The following is a 19,941-nucleotide window of genomic DNA, read 5'->3' as shown; positions in this document are numbered from 1 at the left end:
GGATGTGGTACTTGGGGATGTGGTTTGTTGAACATGGTGCTGCTGAGTTAACAGCTGGAATCAATCTTAGAGGGTTTTTCCAACATTAACAATTTTATGATTCCACGTGTTCATCACAGAGCTCAGAAACCTGCTGTGGTGGGTCACAAGGAGTTTGGGAATGATATTTTGGCCAGTTCACTCCTGGTTTGAGCATAACTGGGCATGTTTGGGGGTTTTGGAAGACACTTAGCTGTGTTTACTGCTGCTTTCCTTTTTGTCCCATTTCCCATGGGAGGGCTGCTCCTGGGGCTCACTTTCTGGGACAAGCAGAGAAGAGGGCAGAAGGCATTTGCTCCGCTTCAGTTCCAGCATTTAACACCTTTGCTTCAGCATCTGTAAAAGACAAAGCACTCGTGTAAATGAAAAACCACGTGTTCACCTTTCAGCTGAAGCCTTGGGGTTAGACCACATGGTCCCTGTCCCATACCGGAAGATTGCCTGTGACCCTGAGGCAGTGGAGATCATCGGCATCCCGGACAAAATTCCTTTCAAAAGGCCTTGCACCTATGGTGTCCCCAAACTCAAACGGATACTGGAGGAGAGGCACAACATCCATTTTGTCATCAAAAGGTGGGTGGCAAGGAAAGCAAAAGGAAGCATATGGCTCAAGGGTGTCAGGGATTTGAGCTGTGCTCCCTCCATGCTCACAGGGGTTGTTTTGACACGAAAAACTCTTTTCACCCTCTTTCATAAAAGACAGTTGAAAGCTCTTTCCCCCTGCAAATCTCTGGTTTTCATCTCTCTCTTTTTGCAAGGATGTGGCAGAGTTGGCTGTACCATGATCACCCCCAAGTTCTGCCACCCTGTTTTAAGTGATCATGGGCACCAAACTTTGCTGATGCTACCCCAAACATTTGAAGGTGGTTACAGCACCCTCAGTGACATTTGGTGGATGAGAGCGATGCCCCTGGGTGGAGGGAGGAATATCCATATTCTCACAGGGATTCCCATCCACCCTGTTTTTCACTGATCACTTGTGCACATCCTCTGCCCTGGACAGGGTTTGCTCCTATGAGCAAAGTTGCAGGTAACTCCAAAATACAATATTCAGGAGACAGGTGACATCATAGTCAATGGTCTGCCCTGGAAATTGAAACAGCTACTTTGGTCCCACTGTTTCTTTTTGTAAAGCCAGCCTATTGCAGCCTCATTTAATAAGTTAAATTACAAGAATGACTTATAAGCAGATTTAGAGGTGCTTTAGTTAAAAAGCTCATGCCATAAGGTTGCTGGGCTGCACAACAGGCTAAAAGGCCTTTTTTAGCTGAAAAAGTAATTTAGAGAATGAAAAAACCTACTCGTTTGACTTGGTTTAATGTTATTCATTTATTAAACCTCCATTTCAGTCATTAGCAGCATCTATTTCTAATTCTTTTTTTTTTTTTTTCTTTTCTCCTAGGATGTTTGACGAAAGAATTTTTACAGGTATGTTCTCTAAATCCTTTGATTTATTGCCCACAAAATTGAAAGGTTATCCAGAGAAGCAGAGTTGAGATAATGTCACCTGTAAGCAGAGGAAGTGTAGGACACATGCAGTTATGCATAGTAAGGAGAAGCTTTGTCTGTGCCCCACACCAGGACATGCTGAGACTGCCTTTGCCTGGTATCAGTACAATCTCTGTACTCCCCTTAAAAATTGAGTTTTGAAGGTTTAAGCGAGAATTCCTGGTGTGTGAGGCTGGGCTGCCTCCTGAATCAGGCTGAGCCACAGTACAGGCAGTACATGGTGTATATCTGTACTTTCAAGAGGAGAAAAATCACTGCTGTGTTCCTCACTGGAATTTTTTTTTTTTTTGGACTGGGAAGTGCTGGCATCATCCAGCTGCTAACACTTTAAAAAACCAAATAACCCCCCCCCCCAAAAAATCCCAAAGGTTCATTTTTTCAGTGACAAAATGGTGGGGAGGGAGTTCTTTGGCTTTCTTTGCTCTGTGTTTTTACTCCTTTTTTCTCTGAGCTGGAGAAGCCAGAATAATTCTTTACTGGGAGAGTGGAGAGGCCCTGGCACAGGTTGCCCAGAGAAGCTGTGGCTGCCCCATCCCTGGAAGTGTCCCAGGCCAGGTTGGACGGGGCTTGGAGCGATCTGGGATAGTGGAAGGTGTCCCTGCCCAAGGCAGGGGATGGAACAAGATGAGCTTTAAGGTCTCTTTCAACCCAAACCCTTCTGTGATTACATGATTCAAGTGCTTCTTGGCAGATAGGAGACAGGTACCCATGCTGTCAGACTCAACCTGCACTCCAGCAATGCCCTCATCCCACTGCCCCCATACACCCCTGGAATATGGCATTGCATCCAAATCTATCACACCCAGCTCCTGGATTGCCTGGGCTTGGCTCACAAGTAAAGACATGTTTTGGGCTGGTGTTTTGTTTTTTGGTTTTTTCCCCTGAGCTGCCAACCACACATGCTGGTAGCTCTCCAGAGCTCCCTTCTTCCCAGATATCTCTGCCAGCCAAATTATCACTCTGCCCCACGACAGCCCCAGCCCTACGAGTCCTTCCTGAGTGTGATGATGCTGGAGCCACCCAAAGGGGACCTCCAGCAGAACCTGGAGGGGGTCCCACCTGCATGGGGGATTTCTTTGTCTAAAGCCGTTAAAGGCTTTTTGTTTCTCAAGAAAAGGATTTCTTTAAGCTTTAGCTCATCCCTAAGGGGTGGAGCACTGAGCTGTGTTTTGGGATGCTTGGATTTTCCTTGGATAATGGCTGCATGGAGTCTGGGGGAGGCATCAGGTAGATCCTGCTGATGGAGACCACAGTGCTATGAGCTTGTGGATTACATGGTAGGGAGGTGCAAGTGGATATTAAAAGATGAGGAAGCAAGCCCAGCACAGCTGAGGTAGGTGACAGGTCCCACTCTCCTGACAGGTCCCTGCAGGGCTACCAGAAGCAAAACCCATTAAACCTGGCTCGCTGTGGTTTGCGTCAGCACATCAGCTTGTGCAAAAAAACCCTGCATCTGCTGAGTCAGGAGGTGCCATTTCTGCAAAGACATTATTTTCTGAGTGGAGCTGTATTTTAAGTTGCCATTTGCGAAGTATCCCAAAGCTTCCCCAGAAAGTTTTGCTCACCCTTTAATTAAAATACCCACCACTGCTCGGAAACCTATTTTTGTTACTCCCCTGGGTAGCAGCTTCAGGCAGGCTCTGCTGGTGCAAGAACAAGATTTGGTTCATAGAAAGCACAAATTAAAAGGAGCCTTTTGGACTGTCAGTAGATAAATAGTATCTTTAAGGTTCTATATTTCTACTGATCCTATTGCCAGAGCTCTGCCCTTTCTCGCAGGCTGGAACCAAAAGGAAAGTGGCATCAGGTTCCCATAGATGGAATGTGTTTTAGAAGAGTGAGGATGTTGTGATGGTTCTTTGAGACCAGCAAAGGGTCTTTGACAGCATCTATTTAACAAGACACGGTGTGGTTTCTGCAGCCTCACAATGTAGTCTCACTCCCTCCTTCCCCCAGCCCTCATTCTTCAGCTCTTTGCTCACCTTCCTTGCCTGATTTTATTTCCTACTCCACCTTCAGATTACTCTTTCTATCTCCAAGGTCATTGTTGAGGCTTCATTTCAGCTCCTTTCAGGCTGCTGAGGAGCAGGGAAGGGAGAGAGGAAGTTTTTCATGGTGGCAGGATCCATCTGTCCCTCTCTGTGTTGCTGTGACAGATTTCTCCTGCTGCCTGGTGGGCTTGGAGCTGTGACACAGGGCTGCCTGTTTCTCTGCTACTCAGTGTTTTGCCAAGCTCCATCCAGTGCAGCACATCCCCTCCCTTGGGACAAGGCTCTTCCCACTTCAGGGCTTGCTCCTACAGTAGTGATCCATGGCCGTGGGTTTTCTGACCTTAGTCCCTACCTCTTGGAACCCTTGTCTTGTCAGCCAGGCCTTTCTGGAGATGATCTTTCCTGGCAGGCCTTCCCAGCACACACATAGTTATGGAAAGGTTTAAGCAGATGTCTTGCTAATATTTTAACATTTGAACCCAATGGAATCAGCATCTTTGTCTTTGCAAGCAGGTGACACTTGAAAACCTAATCTCCCGCCCTGACCTCAGCTCTGGGACTAGGAGGGGGAACAAGCTGCAACATTGGCGTCTCCAGTTGCTAATCCTGGTTTTGCTTTTCTCCCAAAACCCACCATGCACGCCTGGCAACAGGAAGCAAATTTACCAAAGATCCAACCAAGCTGGAGCCTTCCAGCCCTCCCCGGGAGATCTCCCCCGAGCCTCACCGTGGGGCCATGCTGGAACTGGTGGGGACCTCTCAGGCCAACAGCAGGTAAGTGGGACTTCTCTCCCTGTTCCCTGAAAAGGAACATCCCTCAGAGAGTTCTTTTGGGGCTATGAACCTGTACAGCAGGTTACTGATGTGTTCATCAGCAGTGTCCAGTGGGTGCAGGAGGGTGCCATGAGTAAGCTGGAACATCAGGAAGGCGTTGTAAGTCCATAATGGGAAGGTGAGGGGCTAAACTGGTGTTGCTTTCCTGCCTCCCTAAAATGCCACTGCAATGGTACAGCTAGTCAGCACAGGAGGAGGCCAAGCAGACCCCTCTTTTTGCAGGCCAAAAGTTTGGAATCATTAATTGTGAGCAAAACTGATGAAATGAGGGCCATGCCTGGGATTATCTGCTGGAGCCATCTCTGGTGTTAATGCATGACCTAAAGGATTTACCCTCAGCCCACACTGTAGCAGCATCCTGCTAATTAAGTGTTGCTTGTTTAGAAAGCTCACAGGGAGCCTAACAGTGCATTTAATAAAGGGAGGGGGGGTTCTACATTGCAGCAGGGCAGGAGGTTTTTTATGAGAGTACTTGTTTCTGTTACAACTGTGCCATGAGCTAGACAGGTCCAAAACATGCTGGCAGCACCTGTGGAGCATATATCACATAGCATACAGCTTTCCAACCCAGACTGGGAGATCCAGGAGGTGGTTTTCTCTTTTTAGCCCCAGTTTCCTTCATTCTTAATTCAGTGGAAGCAAGGTGTAATTTAGCCTTTAAAATCACTTTAAGGAAGAGAGGCAGGGCAGCACTTTATAGCATTAGGAACTGCTATAAGACAAGGAACCTTTTACCAGCCTTGCTTCACACAAATGGAGTGAAGAATGCTCCTCAGCTTCTCTGGCACAAAGCCTCTGTGCCCAGCACTGACAGCTCCACCAGGTGGTGCCTCAGACAGTGCTGTGTGGTTGCTAATCTGTGCAGCTTAGGATGGGGAAATAAGGCAACTTGTCTTTGTCCCATCCATGACATCCCTTGGGTTCCTTCCCTTTCTTCAGTGACATGAACCTGTGACAGGTTGGAGTCTCTTTTGGTTCTCCCCAGTGCTGTTTCAGGTTTGTCCCCTTGGATGTGGCTGCTGCATGCACCTAAAGCATGTCGAGGACAGCAGAACCTGTAGTGTTAGAGCAGGCAATGAGTGAGCCTGGAAATATGGCCAGTACTGAAATATCACAACTTTAGTGGGCAGAGACTTCTTGAGCTGCCCAGTCTGCAGTGTTGGCATTTGGCTCCAGCTTTCTGGGTATCTTCAGCTTCAAAGGAGGGTTTGTGGGAGATTTGGGTTGGGTTTTTTTGGGTTTTTTTCTGCAAATGAGGAACCTCCATGCTTTGATAGGAGTGTTTCCATAGGAATGGTCTCCCCATGTCAGAGTCCTACTCCAGGGAAAGTGCATAGTTCAATACCCCAGGAGAAGGGCCAGACACTGTGAGGTGTAATGCACTCCCCAGGGAAGCCTTCCCCCCAAATTTCCTTGGGGAAAGGTTTACTTTGACCTGAAGCAGGAGAGTTTAAAACCCTTCCCAAGGCTCCCAGGTAATCTATACAGTACCTTTTAGACCAATGATCCTTTTGGCTTTTCCACAATTAGGAAGAATATTTCAGGAGCACTCCTGGCTTGTTTTGTGGTTTTTTTCTGTTGATGCTCCTGAGTGGATTTAGGCAAATGTAAAGTGCTTTTGAACATCCCTCCTGAGCCAACAGGCGCTGGCTCAGAAGGGTTTTCCTTCCCCTGAAGGACCAACACTGTGCAGGAGTGAGTTTTCCTGAGTGGTTCCTTGGGTCCCTTACTGCCAAAGATCCATGGTTGTCCTTATTCAAGAGAGAGACAAGAAAGCACATGCATCCTGAGCATGCAAAATAATCTCATTTGGATGCAGAACAACTTGTGTAAATTCCTGAGCATGTGAAGTTAACTGTAGATGGGAATTTGGGATAGTGCCCAGTTTTCAGTGAAGAAAAGCTTTGAACAGAATAAATATTTACCGAATCAATTGATTTTTCCTTTCTCCCTATTTTTTTACCTCCATGAGCAGCCACATTGTAGTAATACTTATGCACTGCTCTCTGTCGGAAAGGGATGGAGCCAACCAAATTTTGGGCTTAAAAACAGCCTCTCTTGTTTTCAGGAGCTCTCTGCTGCAGTTCCATCCATGGCTGTCTAGAGGCAGGGCTGCCATCAGCAAGGCTCCAGGACCAGGGTGGGTTTGAGATCAGGACTTATTTGCAGAGAAACTCACAGACCCTGCAGCCATGGATGCTCTGCCACTGCATGGGACCATGGGTGTGGTGACCCTGGGGACCCCTCTGTGGCTCTTGCAGCCCTCTGTGATACCAGGCAGCATTTCTCCCTCTTGCCAGGATCAGGCCACACCCCACTGCATTTTAAGCTCTCTCTTTTCTTACACCATGACCACCTTTGTTGTGTGCCTTTCCCTTTCAGGTCTGAGAAGTGTAATGTTTCTGAAGGCTGTGAACCAGGTGAGGAATAACTCATTTCCTATTGCAAAACAGTGTTATTGGGGGCACATTAGAGAAACATGCCTGCAAAGTAACTTGAATGTGTGACATTGCATGACTGCACCACAGTGCAGTTCTCTAAGGACTTCATCCCTATTTGATGCAGAGATGAAAGCTCTTACCCTCTGACCCTCCAGCTGGGGCCTAAAAATGCATAAATTAAGTGACACTTAAGCATGTGCTTAAATGCAAAGCTAAGGGAAGTTCTCTGTTTCCTGAGTTCCTTTAAAAGCCACCACAGAGAAGTCATCAGTGTTGGTATTCTGAGCACCATCGATGAAAAGCTTTTCCACAGATTTAGGGGCTTGGACCCATTGAAACAGCACACCTTGCTGTCTTGCCTTTCCAAGCTGCAAGTTGGGGTTCAGCACCTTGCAGTGGATCTATCCCACCTTAAGTGAGGAAATTTACCTTGAGAGAAGAGGAAGCTGGGCTGAGGACTGTGGGCAGCCTGTTCCTGGGACGGCCTCCTCCTGGAACAGCTGGGGTTGAAACCACACTGAGTTTTGCCAGGGTTCAGCTGGTCTCATCTTGGTGTGATGCAGCTTCAGTCAGCCCTCTCAGAATAGGGGCAAGTTCCAGGCATGAGTTTGGGAGCATTAAAATTGCTAGGAGCTGCCCACTGGAGACAGCTCCTCTGGTGTCTCCACCAACACCCATTGGTGGCCCAGTTCATTTTAAGTGAAGAAAGCCAGGAAACAAGCATTTAACAAAGTCCAGCTACCAGTTTGAGGGCACCAACAGCTCCTGCCAGCCGAGCTGTTTGCAGAAACCATGCCCACAGGTGTCCCTTTGGGTCCCTGCATGCCGTGGGCTCGATGCTGCCGGGCCACTTGACTGAAGCCTTGTTGTTGTGGCAAGCTCGGCTGGTGGTGACGCGCTGGCCGGTCACGCTGTCCCTGCACCGGGGCTGCACTGGGCAGGTGTGGCATTGCCGGATCCCGTTGGGACTGCCTTCCCTTGCCTTTCCCCATAGGTACCTCAGGAGAGCTAGGTGGGATCAGGCAGATCAAAGTCGAACCAGACGAGCTGAACATCATCCAGATCACCGTACCAGGTAGCTGCTGGGGAACCATCCGTGCGCAGGGGTGGCTGCGCAGGCAGGGCTTGCCGCATGGTGTTTCTTGGAGAAGAGGTGCTTGCAGGGTGTTTCCCAGCATGTGAGGTTCCCCCACGTACCTGCAATGGTCTTCCTTAGCTGGAAGGAACATATTGAGGAACGTATTGAGGTTTCCTGGGGGCATCAGAAGGTGTTTTAGGGCTCTTTGTTGTTTTTCTCTCTCCTTCATTGCTTTCCTATCTTGCCTTCCCCCTGTAGAAAGTGAGCCTGGTTTGCTGCTTTCTTCCTGTGGAGGCTCTCAGGTATTGAGTACAGGATGCTTTTGAAGAGGTCCTTCATTTAGAAAACCAGCCTGGTTTTGAAGAGTTCATAAAAACATGTCTAATAGTAGGCAGGTTTAGTATTAAGCACTGTGCTAAAAAGGTGTTGGATTTGTTGACACTGATGAGGGAAATTGCCCACATTTCTGCCCAGAGAGGTCAGTGACAATGGGTTGTGATGGAGATGACATCCTTGAGGGGCAGCTGGGAGAGTCAGTTTTCCACTTACCTGTCCTGGACAGTGCAGCAAATGGTAGGCTGATCCTTAGGGTTTAACGAATGGATTGTTAGCAGTTTGCATTTTCAGTGTGCTTTACAACCATTAATTAATAAGCTCCACAGAATGAGGGCAGCCGCAGACCTTTAACATGCATGAGGCTGAGTGATTCTGGGGACAGCAGTGCCACCAGGCCTCACCACACCAGTGCAATCTCTGAGGCACTCAGATTGTAGCAGTCCCCTTAGTAAGGTGACAGCTGAGGAATCACTCCAGGATTGCTGTAGAATAGACTTATCTATGGTTACTATAGAGAAGGAGAAGGAACAAGGTATAGTGGTAGATCAAACATTTTCTTTTTCAACTTGGCAGCTAATGGAAGAGAAGAAAGTTGATACGTGGTAAGCTGGAGGTCCATGGGAGGAGTGGGAAGAATTACCACTTGTCCAGTGCCAGGGAGATCATACCTCAAGCCCAGAGTCCACCTTTTCTTGCCTTATTTGAAGATCGAGTTCAGTCAGAGGGAGTACAGCTGAAGGCGAGGAGAAGGATTAATAGAAAAGAGGTGCTCACCTACAGGGACAAATTGGTGAAATTGGGATTATTTAGCCTGTGAGGTCAGAAGTATATATAAACTAGCTGAAACCTAATTTAAAGCTGAATTTGGATGGGTCTTTGAGGGCACTGGACAGCCCAGCACTTGGGGAGACAGGTTTAATGTAAGGGAAACGAAAAGAGGGTTGATTTTCTTGAGGAAGGCAGCATTAATGGAACCATTTCCCCCATGCAGTAGCTAAATCAAAGCAGCATTAGCTTTTAAAGTCAAAATTGAGTGTCTAGATGGAATTAAACCAAGTAAATAATTTGAACTAATTTTGCTCTTCACCTTCTGTGTAGGTTAGGAAGAGATTTTTGCTTCTTTTGCTCAGACTGAAAGTTCAGGTCTTGTGTCAGGGATGAGGTCTGGGTGGTTCTGGGAGGAAGAAGGCAGATGCATCCCTAGAGCATTATCTGGTGGTTTGTGGGACTTCTGGGAGTGGGGGGCCCTTCACTCAGTCCTTGCTGATGTCCAGGACCCTCTGAACACTGTGTTTAGGGACAGTGTCCCGCTGACATCAGAACAAGAGGTGCCCATGGGTTTTTGTCCACAGACCGATCACCTGGTCCAGTTGAAATGCATGACCCAGTGCCCACGCAGGTGGCCTCAGATGAATCAAGATACATCCTGGAGACTGTAGCAGGTACCAGAAGTGAAGCAGCTGGGAGACTGCACGGTAGGACATTTGTGCATATGTCAAAAATGAGTGAATACTATTTATGATCCAAAGTGGTGGAGCTCAAGACCCAGTTCCAGAGTCTTGGCCTCAATGAGGCCAGTTAGGAGCTCTGATAGACTTAACTGCTGGGTTTCCTGGCACTGCTGCTCCTCCCTATCCTCTCTTCAGCTCCAGCATGTAAGCCCCTTTGCCCAGTGAACACCTGGAGTTTACCTGTGGGATGTATGCTGGCCCTGTGGCTGCCCTTGCTCCTGCTGGGTCTCTCCTCTCCCAGGGAGCCCATGCTGAAGGGTGGGCAGCCCTCTTTTGTGGAAGCACTGGGTTTGTTCTGCCAATGCAGCTCTTGGCATGCTGGTACCAGCCCAGCCTCTGCTGGGACACGTGCTCAGAGCTTAGTGAGGGGAGGGAGCAGTTGAGTGGCTGCAAGGCACCTGGAGAACTCCTGCTTATGTCTTGTCTGGTTTTGCTGGTGCCTGCTGCTGCTAACCCTCTTCTTCCTCGGCAGAGACAGAGAAGGGGTCCAGTGAGGAGTCTCGACATGAAGAAAAGCAGATGGAAGGATCAGGTGAGTGTATGGTGAGCTCTGAGCATCGCCTGTCCTTGCAGGTTTTTGGAAGGATGGATGCACACAGATGTATTTTAGATTGGGTTTTGGGAATTTCCTATGTTATCAGCAAAGCCTTTAGCTTTTAGCATTTAGCCTCCAAAACCTCTGCCCACAGAAGGGCTCCATTGTGTTCCTGGGCTCTGTCCCCTCCTTTTGTGCTTGAATTTACTTTTCCTTCTTTTTTTTTTTTTTTTTTTTTTTTTTCCCTCTGACTGCTAGCATAGCTCTGTAGCAGGTGCATCCTTGCCCTTCCCTGTTAGATCAGTTTGGAGGCCACTGTCAGAGGACTAGCACTTTTTGAGACCCTGGAGAGTGAATGGCTGCCTCTGCCAGAAGTCAGGCAGAGGCTGCTCACCTGTGCAGTGCTTGCCTTGGAAGCAGCTGGTTGCTCAGAGCATTTCTCTGTATTGTTGTTTGTTTTTTTGGTTTTTTTTGCAGATGGCATAGGGGACATTTTAAGTCATTTGAGGAAACAAGTTGAAATTTTATTCAACTCTCGATACGGTAAGATGGTCATTAACACACGTTCATCATGCCAGGTGCTGACCTTGTCACCAGCCATTTCCAAACCAGCAGCCCAGAGTGAATGTGATTTATTCATCAGCTGTCTACTGGGCTCACAAATGCATTTGAAACCTCCTCCAGCCTTGTTATTGCAGCTCTTCCCCTTGATTACCTTGACATTGTTTCACTGGCTGCAGCCCAGGAATTGCTGCCATGGCATTCAGCCTTTATCCTGCAGAGGGAAGGCCCAAAGTGGTTCCCCCATCACTTGTTTGAAGTCTCAGAGAGTACTTTCCACCTGTGGTGATCATTGCGTGGCTCAGGAAGGCTGGTGGCACCTTGGTGGTGGGGGCTGGCATTCAGCATGCTCTGCTCACCTCTACTTAGAGAGGTTATTTACCTGAGAAGAAATACAAGTGAGGTCACACGTGCATTTTGAGAGATGACAGACAGTTTTTTGCCACTTTTAGGACCAGGAGATGTGGCTCTGCCTGACAATCCTCAAAAGCTGGGTTCATAGCTGAGCTGGTAGAGCCCGTTGTGACCAGAGAAAGGAGATGAGCCAGAATGCTCTGGAGCAGGGCTGGGCACTGGGGATGCAGCTGGAACAGCCTTTGGATCAGTGGCTCTCACTGCTCCCCATGTTACTGTATTGACAGTCTGGGAGTCATCATCCACACTGATGAGGTGGGGTTTTAACCTTCTTGTGGTTTGACACTGGCCAAACACCTCATACCCACAAAAGTTGTTCACTTACTTTTTTCTGTTACAGTTGGGCAGAGGAGAGGGGAAAATATTAACAAAGGGCTGATGAGTTGAGATAAGAACTGGGAGAAAACAGTCTAAGGGCAAAACAGATTCAAATTTAAAAGTATAAAGTAAATTTATTATTAACAGAGTCAGAGGAAGATAATGAGAAGTAAAATAAGCCTTTAAAACACCTTTTTTCCCCCTCAGCCCCTCCCTCTTTCTCACCAACAGTGCAGGGAGACAGGATGTGGGGATCTTGGTCAGTTTGTCATTCAGACTCTTTTTCTGTTCACTCAGGGAGAGGAGTCTTTTTTCTGCTATGCCATGGGGTGTCTCCCATGGGCAAACAGTCTTCCCAAAGCTGTTGTGGCATGGGGCACTCATCCACGGGGTGCAGTCTTTCAAGGTTAGGCTGCTCTAGCTTGGAAGCAAGTGCCCTCTCTCCGTGTTTGGGTCTCCCACTAGATTCCAGCTTTCTCTGGCATCCACCTGCTCTGGTGTGAGCACTTCTCCCATGGGCTCTGAGTGGATCTCTGCATCCCCTGTGGACTTCATGCCTCACAGGGGCACAGTTTGTTTTACCATGGTCCTCACCATGGCTTGCAGAGGAATCTTGGCTCTGATGCTTTGAGCACCTCATCCCCCTGTTTCTTTTCCACTGACCTTGGTGCCACCATGTTTTCCCTCACATGTCCTCACTTCCTCCTTTCATCTGACTAGAAGAAAAACTGCTCTAATTGACCCCATAGCATATCCATCTTCCACCAGAGATTGGCTCTGTCTGACATGGTGGAAGCTTCTAGCAGCTTCTTAAAGAAGCCACTTCTGTGGCCTGCCCCTGCTACCAGAAACTGGGCTGTGCCAAATCAACACAAACCTGTTTTTTCATCTATCCAAATAGCACTGCTTAGCATTGGCTGTTTGGTTGCTTTTGGCAGTATTTAGCAGAGCAAGGGGAGTCCTCACCATGCTGGGCTGCACAGGCTGATGGGGCACCCCCAGGCACATTCCCTGTCCCCTCACTTAGCAGAGGGGTTTCCATGGGGGTCTGGAGTTTGAGGGATGTGTTTCCATTGTGTTGTGGAGGGATGCTTGCAGCCTTTCTAGGAAGGCAGGCTGTAATAATGCAGCAAATGCAAAAGCCAGCTCCAGGTGGCTGCATAGCTCTGTCCCTCATCTCATGTTTGCCAGTGTCAGGAACATCCCCATGAAGCACAGAGCGACCACAATCTCCCCAAAATCCTCTTCAGTCCCTCCAGCAATATACCATGTTGCTGTTGCTTAGACATGACGTGGAGGTCCAGCAAACTAATGAGATTGGGTCCCCATGCAGCGAAAGCCATAGGAATATCAGAGCCAGTCAAAGTCCCCTACTCCAAGTTCCTGATGTACCCTGAGGACCTGTTTGTTGTGGGCTTGCCAGAAGGCATCCTGCTGCGCCGCCCCAACTGCTTCGGCATTGCGAAGCTGAAGAAGATCCTGCAAGCGAGCAACAACATCCAGTTTGTTATTAAAAGGTAAGGCAGGTGGGGTGGCTGTCCCTTGGGGAGGGTGTTTTTGCTCAGAGCTCCTGCTGCTGTGCATTGTCCTGGGGGGCACCCATCACTTCAATAAATTTGCTTGATTAGAAGCAGACAAGGGTTGTTGCCTTGCTGGAGGCATCTGTGGGAGGCAGCAATGGTGTTGTCATCTGTCCCTTCATGTCTTTTGGGTTTTTAACCTGCTTCTGCAAACGTTTGGCTGCCTCAGCAGGGTGGGTGAAGAGGGCTTTAAACTTCAGGGTGCCCTGATGTGGGAGCAAGGACAGGGGCTGGGAGCCCTGGGGGGTTTTCCTGCAGAAAGTAGCTCCAGCTAAGGTCCAGATGTGCATATATATACATGGGATGCTGCAGACATGAGGAAAGATGCTGACCCTATGCTGGGGAGCGAGGGATAAGAACTGTGGGAGAGCTGTGAAAAGCCACAACCAGTGTAATGCAATAGCATTGCCCTGAAAGAGGGAAAAGATCCAGCAGAGATGGATTTTAAGATGTCTTAGGTATTTTAGGGGCAGTTTTTCACCCAAATGCTGGCACAACCAATGCTGCAGGTGACTGAAACAGAAAATAAATATTGGAAGCATGGAGATTTCGTGGTGTCAGCATAGCAGCTCTCAGGTCAGCCCAACCATATTTTGGGGTTTCCTCCTGTCCTGATCTCAGATCCATTCCTTTGTGACACAGCTTCAGTGCACCTTGTTAACAAGCCCTACTATCACCTCACTATGCAGCTTTAGTATTAGGCAATGTAAATGGCAATTTTGATGGTCGATTTTATGTGGAAAGAAGCCATGCACAGCTTCTCCTATCCCTAAGAAATGCTCAGGACCATATCCACTAAAAGTCTGTGGCTGCTGACTTGAGCTGCTCAGTCATCACCTGCTTAATCTCATCCCAAGGAGTGACACATCAGCTCATTAAAGAGTTTGTCAGCATGAAAACTATGTCCAAAGTTCTCCCGCTGTGTTGCAGGAGCTTTTAAATGGCATTAGGCAGACAGAGTGAATGGTTTGTGGCTGTAGGAGTGGTGTCCTGAGGATGCTGGAGCAGCAGGTTGTCACTGGCAGGGAGGTCACTGACATGCCCTCTGCCTCTCCCTGTTTTGCAGACCGGAGCTGCTGGCAGAGGGCGTAAAGGAGTCGGTGTCAGACAGCTCGGCAGCCAAAGGTAGGCTGAAAGACACCTGGCAGCTGGGCTCTTAAGGTCTAGGTAGGAGAGGAGTGAGAATGGTTTCCTACAGCCTTCCCTCCCCACCTTGTGTTTTTGGCTGGAAACCCCCTCCCATGCATCCCCCTTGGCAGCACTGTGAATCCTAATTCCTCTTATGTCCCCTGTCTCAGCCGCCGACGAGAGGGACTCGAGCGAAGTGCTGCTGGAGGACGCTGTGAAGAGACAGGGCTTTCAAGGTGTGGGGCTGGAGGCAAATGTGGGCGCTGAGGCAGAGCCCCTGGCCCACAGACCTGGGTGTTGGGGCTTGGTGGGTTGGCAGAGGAACAAGACAAGGCTGGGAAGGAGAGAAGGAGGTGGGATGAGAGGATGGAAAGCACCAGGCAACTAGAAGACAAGATGCACAGCCAGGACAGGCAGTCCCACAGGTCCAAGAAGAGGCTTGAAGTGCTCTGCATGGTGCCCTAATTAACCAACATGGCTTATCTCCCTCTCTGACCTTGTGAGATGTATAATTAAGTTTCCAAGCCTAGGGGTTTGCCTTTTCTGGGGCTTTTTCCACCTGTGTGATGTTTGTGTAAATGCCACTCGAATTTAGCTGGCAGCAGCATGGTGGCTCCCTTGGGGGACAGAGTGATGGTGAGAAGCCTGTGGGTTGGACAGGCAAGTGCTACCCTGTTCAGGAATTTCTTCTGGGGCCCTGGGGGCCTGTGAGGGTTTGCACAAAGATGGGGAGCTTTTTCAAAGCCTTTGGCTTATCTGAGAGGCTTTGGAGTGTGTTATATTTTAATGCCAGTAATTATCACAACTGAATCTTCAATTTCACGTGGCTTTTATTCTTAGCAAACAGGCAAGGGAAAAATAACCCAACATATTTCTGTTTAGATTATTTTTAAGGACTTTGAATGACCCACTCCACAGATTAGCTAATTGCAAGATAAGGGCTTTCCTATAATTAGAAAATGGCATTACTTAAAAGTCATAGAGTGCCTTTTAATATACCAGCAGAAATCTATAATTGTTTCTTTATTTTACAGAAAATTATGATGCCAGGCTTTCCAGAATAGACATTGCTAACACGCTGCGGGAACAAGTCCAGGACCTGTTCAATAAGAAATATGGTGAGAAACCAGGCTTGTTTTATTCCCCCCCCTTACTCCCTCCTAATTTTTGCTCTTTATTTCTCCCTCCTGCTCCCAATTCCTTCTTGCCAGGTACTTTCTCTCATCTCTCCCTTGAGCTGCTGGTCCTTAGGAGGGCCAGGAGGGAATAGCAGATCTGGGATTTGGCGCTGTTTGCTGCAGGAGCTGTGGGTTCACAGGGAGTGGTGGAAGTTAAGCGAATAGGAACAGGCCATAGTGAGTGCTGGGGGACAGGAAGATGCTGCTCCTCCTGTTCCTTGAGCAGGGAAATGCTATTATCCCCATGTTGTGGTTTAGGAATTTTAAACCTTCCTTCCAGGAAGGACTGTTCTCCCCAGCTGTGGTGTAGAGCACATTCTGTAGAGCACATCCTGACTGGCCCAAGGGCTACTGCCTGAAAAATCTTCTGTTTAATTTATTCAAAAACTTGCTGTTGTTCAGGACCCCACCTAAAATTGTTCTTCTTCCAGGTTACATGATAGGGAAGGTTTACAATCTGACTGTAATCTGGAATATGTATCCTCCAAAACACAACAGCACCCAAGGAAAAGACTGTTTCCTTTTTGCTATTAGCTGAGGACAGAGATGTTTTGTTGACCATATCCGTTGGAAAACTGAATTTCCCAGGCAGGTCTCTTGACCTTAGTTTGCTTTATAGCAAAGCTGGCCTCGGGAAGACTTGGATTACCTTCTCCCCTTTCTCAAAACCTTCTTCTGCTGTGTTGCCCCACACACTGATGTCACCAATGTACTGCACTGTCGGTGATTGAAGAGATGGAGTCTCCATGGTTTGCATGCATGAAGCCAATTTATTGATTACAGAGCTCAATATATATACCTTTTCAGCTGTAGCTAAAATTAGCAACAATCACATTTCTTAGTAACATTGCTAAATCATAGCTTTGCACAAACCTGCATGGGCATGTATACAATCCTGCATGATTTCCCTCAAACAAATCATACCAAACACACCTTTTGCTTCCTCACTCAGGGTTCTGCCTTGTCTTGGCAGGGCTTGCAGCCCACTAGACTTAGCACATCCACTTCAGTGACAAGTTGAGCAGTGCTCTGAGTCCTGCTCTCCAGCTGTATTCCCATACTGCAAGGGTTTTGGAGCCTCACCCTTTTCCAGTGCACTCTGGATCACTCCATGGCAAATGTTAAGGCTGTACTTCCACCCCTGGGGCAGTCATTTCCAGGTGTGCTGGATGCCCCTCCAGGTGAAAGCAAACTGTAACCTGCACTCTGCTGCCAGAGGAATGTAGAAAAACACATTTGCAATGTCAGTGGTGGCAGCACTTTGCTGCCCTGGACTCCAGCTCGTGCTGAAGGTCCAGCACGTCCAGCACAGCAGCACTCAGAGCTGGCGTGGCTTCATTCAGGCCATGCTGGTCCCCTGCCAGTCTCCACTCTCTGCTGGACTGAGGCACAGGCCGTGTGGGGCTGCTGAAGGGTGAGCAAGTCCTGCTGAGCACTCCCTGGCTCCCCAGTCCTTGACTCATGCCATGGATGGGGTCCCACAGTGCTGGTTTCTGCAGTGTTGCTGTCAGGGCACTGTTGTGGCAGAGATTGTTACCTGTTGTTCCTCCACCCTCAGCAGTCCTACTGCACAAGGGTCCTCTGAGAGACCAGGCAAGGTATTCAGCTGTCTAACTTCCTCTGTCTCCACAGCAGCTCTCCCAAAAGCCCAACAATACCCTTTTGGGTCCTTGAAATACCCTGTCCTGAGGTCATCTATGCCAAGGATACATGAGGTCTCTGGGCCAGTCACAGTGGGCTGGTTTTGCCACTCATGTCCAGTCAGGCTCACTTCAGCTTCCAGTACAGTCAGCTGTTGGGATCCTCCTGTCACTGCAGAAATGGAGCTGGAATCTGCCCCTACAGGTCTTGATGGAATCAGGGTACATTGTGCAGCAGTGTCAGCTAATGCCTTATGTGCTCGTGGGTCTGGTGTGCCATGGATCCACACAGTCCAAGAGATCCAACTGTCCCTTTCCTCCAGACCTCCACATGGTTGGTGTGGTTCAGCTGCAGTTTGAGTGGTCACAGTGCCTGCTGCTCTGCTGTCCTCCTCTTTTCCCCGAGGGTGCTGTCTAAAGACAAGCAGTGTCTGAAAGGGCCTAGCACACTGCAAGAAGTTGCTCCTCTCCAGAGGTGCCACAACACTCTTCTTGCAAATAGTCTGTCACTTCATCAGGATCCTGTAGTTGTCCAAGTGTGAACTTCCAAACCATTGGAGCCAAGAATTTCCCTCAGACTTGGTCCATTTTCTACCACATTCCGTGACTCATGACTCTCCATCCTTGGGGCAGATCTCTAAATAACTTTCCTAGAAATCTCTTTCTTGATTCTAACCATGGTGTGGACCACGCTGAGGAGGCCTGGCAGACAGCAACAAGTGCATGGTTTCCTTAACATCCAATTGTAACAGGCCTGAAGGAGAAAAAGGAGGTAGAAAGCTGGGGAGAATCACCCTGCACTGTTTCCCTCCACAGGTACAATTATTAATGAATTCCCAGAGGCAGCACTCAAGGTCAGGGCAGAGGAACAACACTGAGCACATATCCTAAATAACCCTCATTGCCCTTGATGTTATCATGTTACAAAACTGACATCCCTCAGTACAGCAATAAAGCAATCCTGACCCTCCTCCCTGCTCTAAAAAAGAGCACCATGAGGAGCACAATGGTTCATATATGGGAGCATATACAGGATTAGGTACCAGTGGTTCTGTACCTAATAACCTCTGGGTGCTAGCCATACCCCCTCCAGGCTACTGCAAAAATTAACCCTGTCCTGGGCACAGTCAGGACATGACATTTTTTAGGCAGGGGTAAGACTTGCCCCTTGATGTACCCTCAATCCTGCAGCAAGGCCTAAGAGAGGGAGCCTAACCTGTGGAGTTATCTCCAAATAACATCCCAAAGCAAAGAGCAGCAGCTTTCCATCTCTTCCACTACAGTCCATGGACATCATCATGAAGGATGGTCCATCTCCTCTGCCCCATGAGCTCTGCTGCACACATCTCCCTATATCCATGGAGGCAGCCTGAAAATGTTGGTCCTTGATCTCGTGCTGACCTGGTGCCACAGGCAGTCTGCCCACGCTGTGTTGTGCCTTGGTAGGGCTGGGGATAAAGCCAGAGCTGCAACAGAAATGGCATCCCTGGAATCCTGCACACTCACTACTTAATTACCACTCACTTCTCTCCTAGGTGAGGCCTTGGGGATTAAATACCCTGTGCAAGTGCCATACAAGCGCATTAAGAGCAATCCAGGGTCGGTGATTATAGAGGGACTGCCTCCTGGGATCCCTTTCAGGAAGCCCTGCACCTTTGGCTCCCAAAACCTGGAGAGGATCCTGGCCGTCGCTGATAAAATCAAGTTCACTGTGACACGGTATGTGGTGAGAGGGGTCAGCCATCCTCTGCAGCTGGAGAGGGGCAGAGGAGGGAGCCCACCTCAATGCACTCCCTGCTCTGCAGCCCCACTGGGGCAGGTCTGTAAATGCCTCCAGTCCCCCAAGACAGCAATTAAGGTGGCAAGTAATGGTTCATCAGAAAGGAGGGGACCATAAAACAGACACTCCTGCTTTCTTCCCATCCACTGCCTGAGGAGATCAAGGGGAAGGCAGTGGCAGTAGAAAAAGGTGCTTGGTGTGATTGATCTCCAGGCAGAGAAATCCCAGCTCCTTTTTTAGGAGGCTTGAGACAGATTATCACTGATGCATGGCAGTGCTCAGAGCCCTGCTGTGCTTTAGCATCCTCTGTTCATGGCATAGTCCTGTGCATTTCACAGCCAGAGGGGACGGACACAAGTGGGAAGGGAGGGTAAAAGCACTTCAGCTATGTATCACAATAAGCTGAGTCAGGAAAAAAATGGGCTTAAGAGTGGCTCTGTCACCCTTTTGCTGGACCATGTTGTTTGTCTTCGTATCAATGCAGCATGAGGTACATCATGCTGTCCTGAGCAGGGGCCTCATCCCCACAGAGGTTCTGTAGGTCCTACATGAGTTTTGTGAAGGACAGGCTGATCCCCAGCCTTCCATGGGCCACAGGAGGGTGTTCAGCCCAGGCATGCTTGCTTCCTGGTACTGTTTTAAGTCTCTTTTTTTCCTTATTTTTCACAGGCCTTTTCAAGGACTCATCCCCAAACCCGGTAAGAGATGATACCTTTTTGCCTAAGCAATGCATTGGCTAGATGTTTAGTGGTGGTCAGGGAGTTGTAACAGTGGATGGCAAGCAATAATTTTATCAGCTGGAGGAAGGTTGCTCTGGCTTTCCTGGGCGTCCCACTTTGGTTTTGTTGTTTGGTGCATTTCTTGCCTGAGACAGCTGGCCTCAGTGTCACCCATCAGCACTGCTGCTGTTGCCTTGAAATGATGGCATTTTTCATGAGCTAATCTAGGGCAGGGATCTGTTTTCTGTATTTAAGAAATCACCCACTTTCTTAAGTGTTTTCTTAAAATGAATCTGTGTTGTAATGAGCTGGTGGGTTGGGTGGCAAGAGAAGGTTGTGGAAAGGAGTG

General features: G+C 48.6%; 1 protein-coding gene across 7 annotated transcripts in view; it reads left to right on the top strand.

The window, feature by feature from the left end:
- The window catches only part of GTF2IRD1 (GTF2I repeat domain containing 1), a 69,607-nt gene that overhangs the window by 37,159 nt on the left and 12,507 nt on the right, over window positions 1-19,941 (top strand). For 3 of the 7 annotated variants that reach the window (XM_066333153.1, XM_066333154.1, XM_066333149.1), the window contains exons 9-22: window positions 429-612; window positions 1,442-1,467; window positions 4,193-4,313; window positions 6,756-6,793; window positions 7,809-7,889; window positions 9,581-9,714; window positions 10,220-10,271; window positions 10,752-10,817; window positions 12,901-13,084; window positions 14,214-14,272; window positions 14,446-14,511; window positions 15,310-15,393; window positions 18,629-18,812; window positions 19,543-19,571. In XM_066333153.1, the coding sequence (XP_066189250.1) occupies window positions 429-612; window positions 1,442-1,467; window positions 4,193-4,313; window positions 6,756-6,793; window positions 7,809-7,889; window positions 9,581-9,714; window positions 10,220-10,271; window positions 10,752-10,817; window positions 12,901-13,084; window positions 14,214-14,272; window positions 14,446-14,511; window positions 15,310-15,393; window positions 18,629-18,812; window positions 19,543-19,571 (1,308 nt within the window). Of the gene's footprint in view, window positions 1-428; window positions 613-1,441; window positions 1,468-4,192; window positions 4,314-6,755; window positions 6,794-7,808; window positions 7,890-9,580; window positions 9,715-10,211; window positions 10,272-10,751; window positions 10,818-12,900; window positions 13,085-14,213; window positions 14,273-14,445; window positions 14,512-15,309; window positions 15,394-18,628; window positions 18,813-19,542; window positions 19,572-19,941 lie in introns of all 7 variants that reach the window. The other 4 variants (XM_066333156.1, XM_066333151.1, XM_066333150.1 and 1 more) reach the window with 4 other exon arrangements.

The sequence above is a fragment of the Sylvia atricapilla genome, chromosome 20, assembly GCF_009819655.1.
Source record: "Sylvia atricapilla isolate bSylAtr1 chromosome 20, bSylAtr1.pri, whole genome shotgun sequence".
NCBI lineage: Eukaryota > Metazoa > Chordata > Aves > Passeriformes > Sylviidae > Sylvia > Sylvia atricapilla.
The sequence above is the reverse complement of the archived record's forward strand: the minus strand, read 5'-3'. Positions and strand labels throughout refer to the sequence as shown.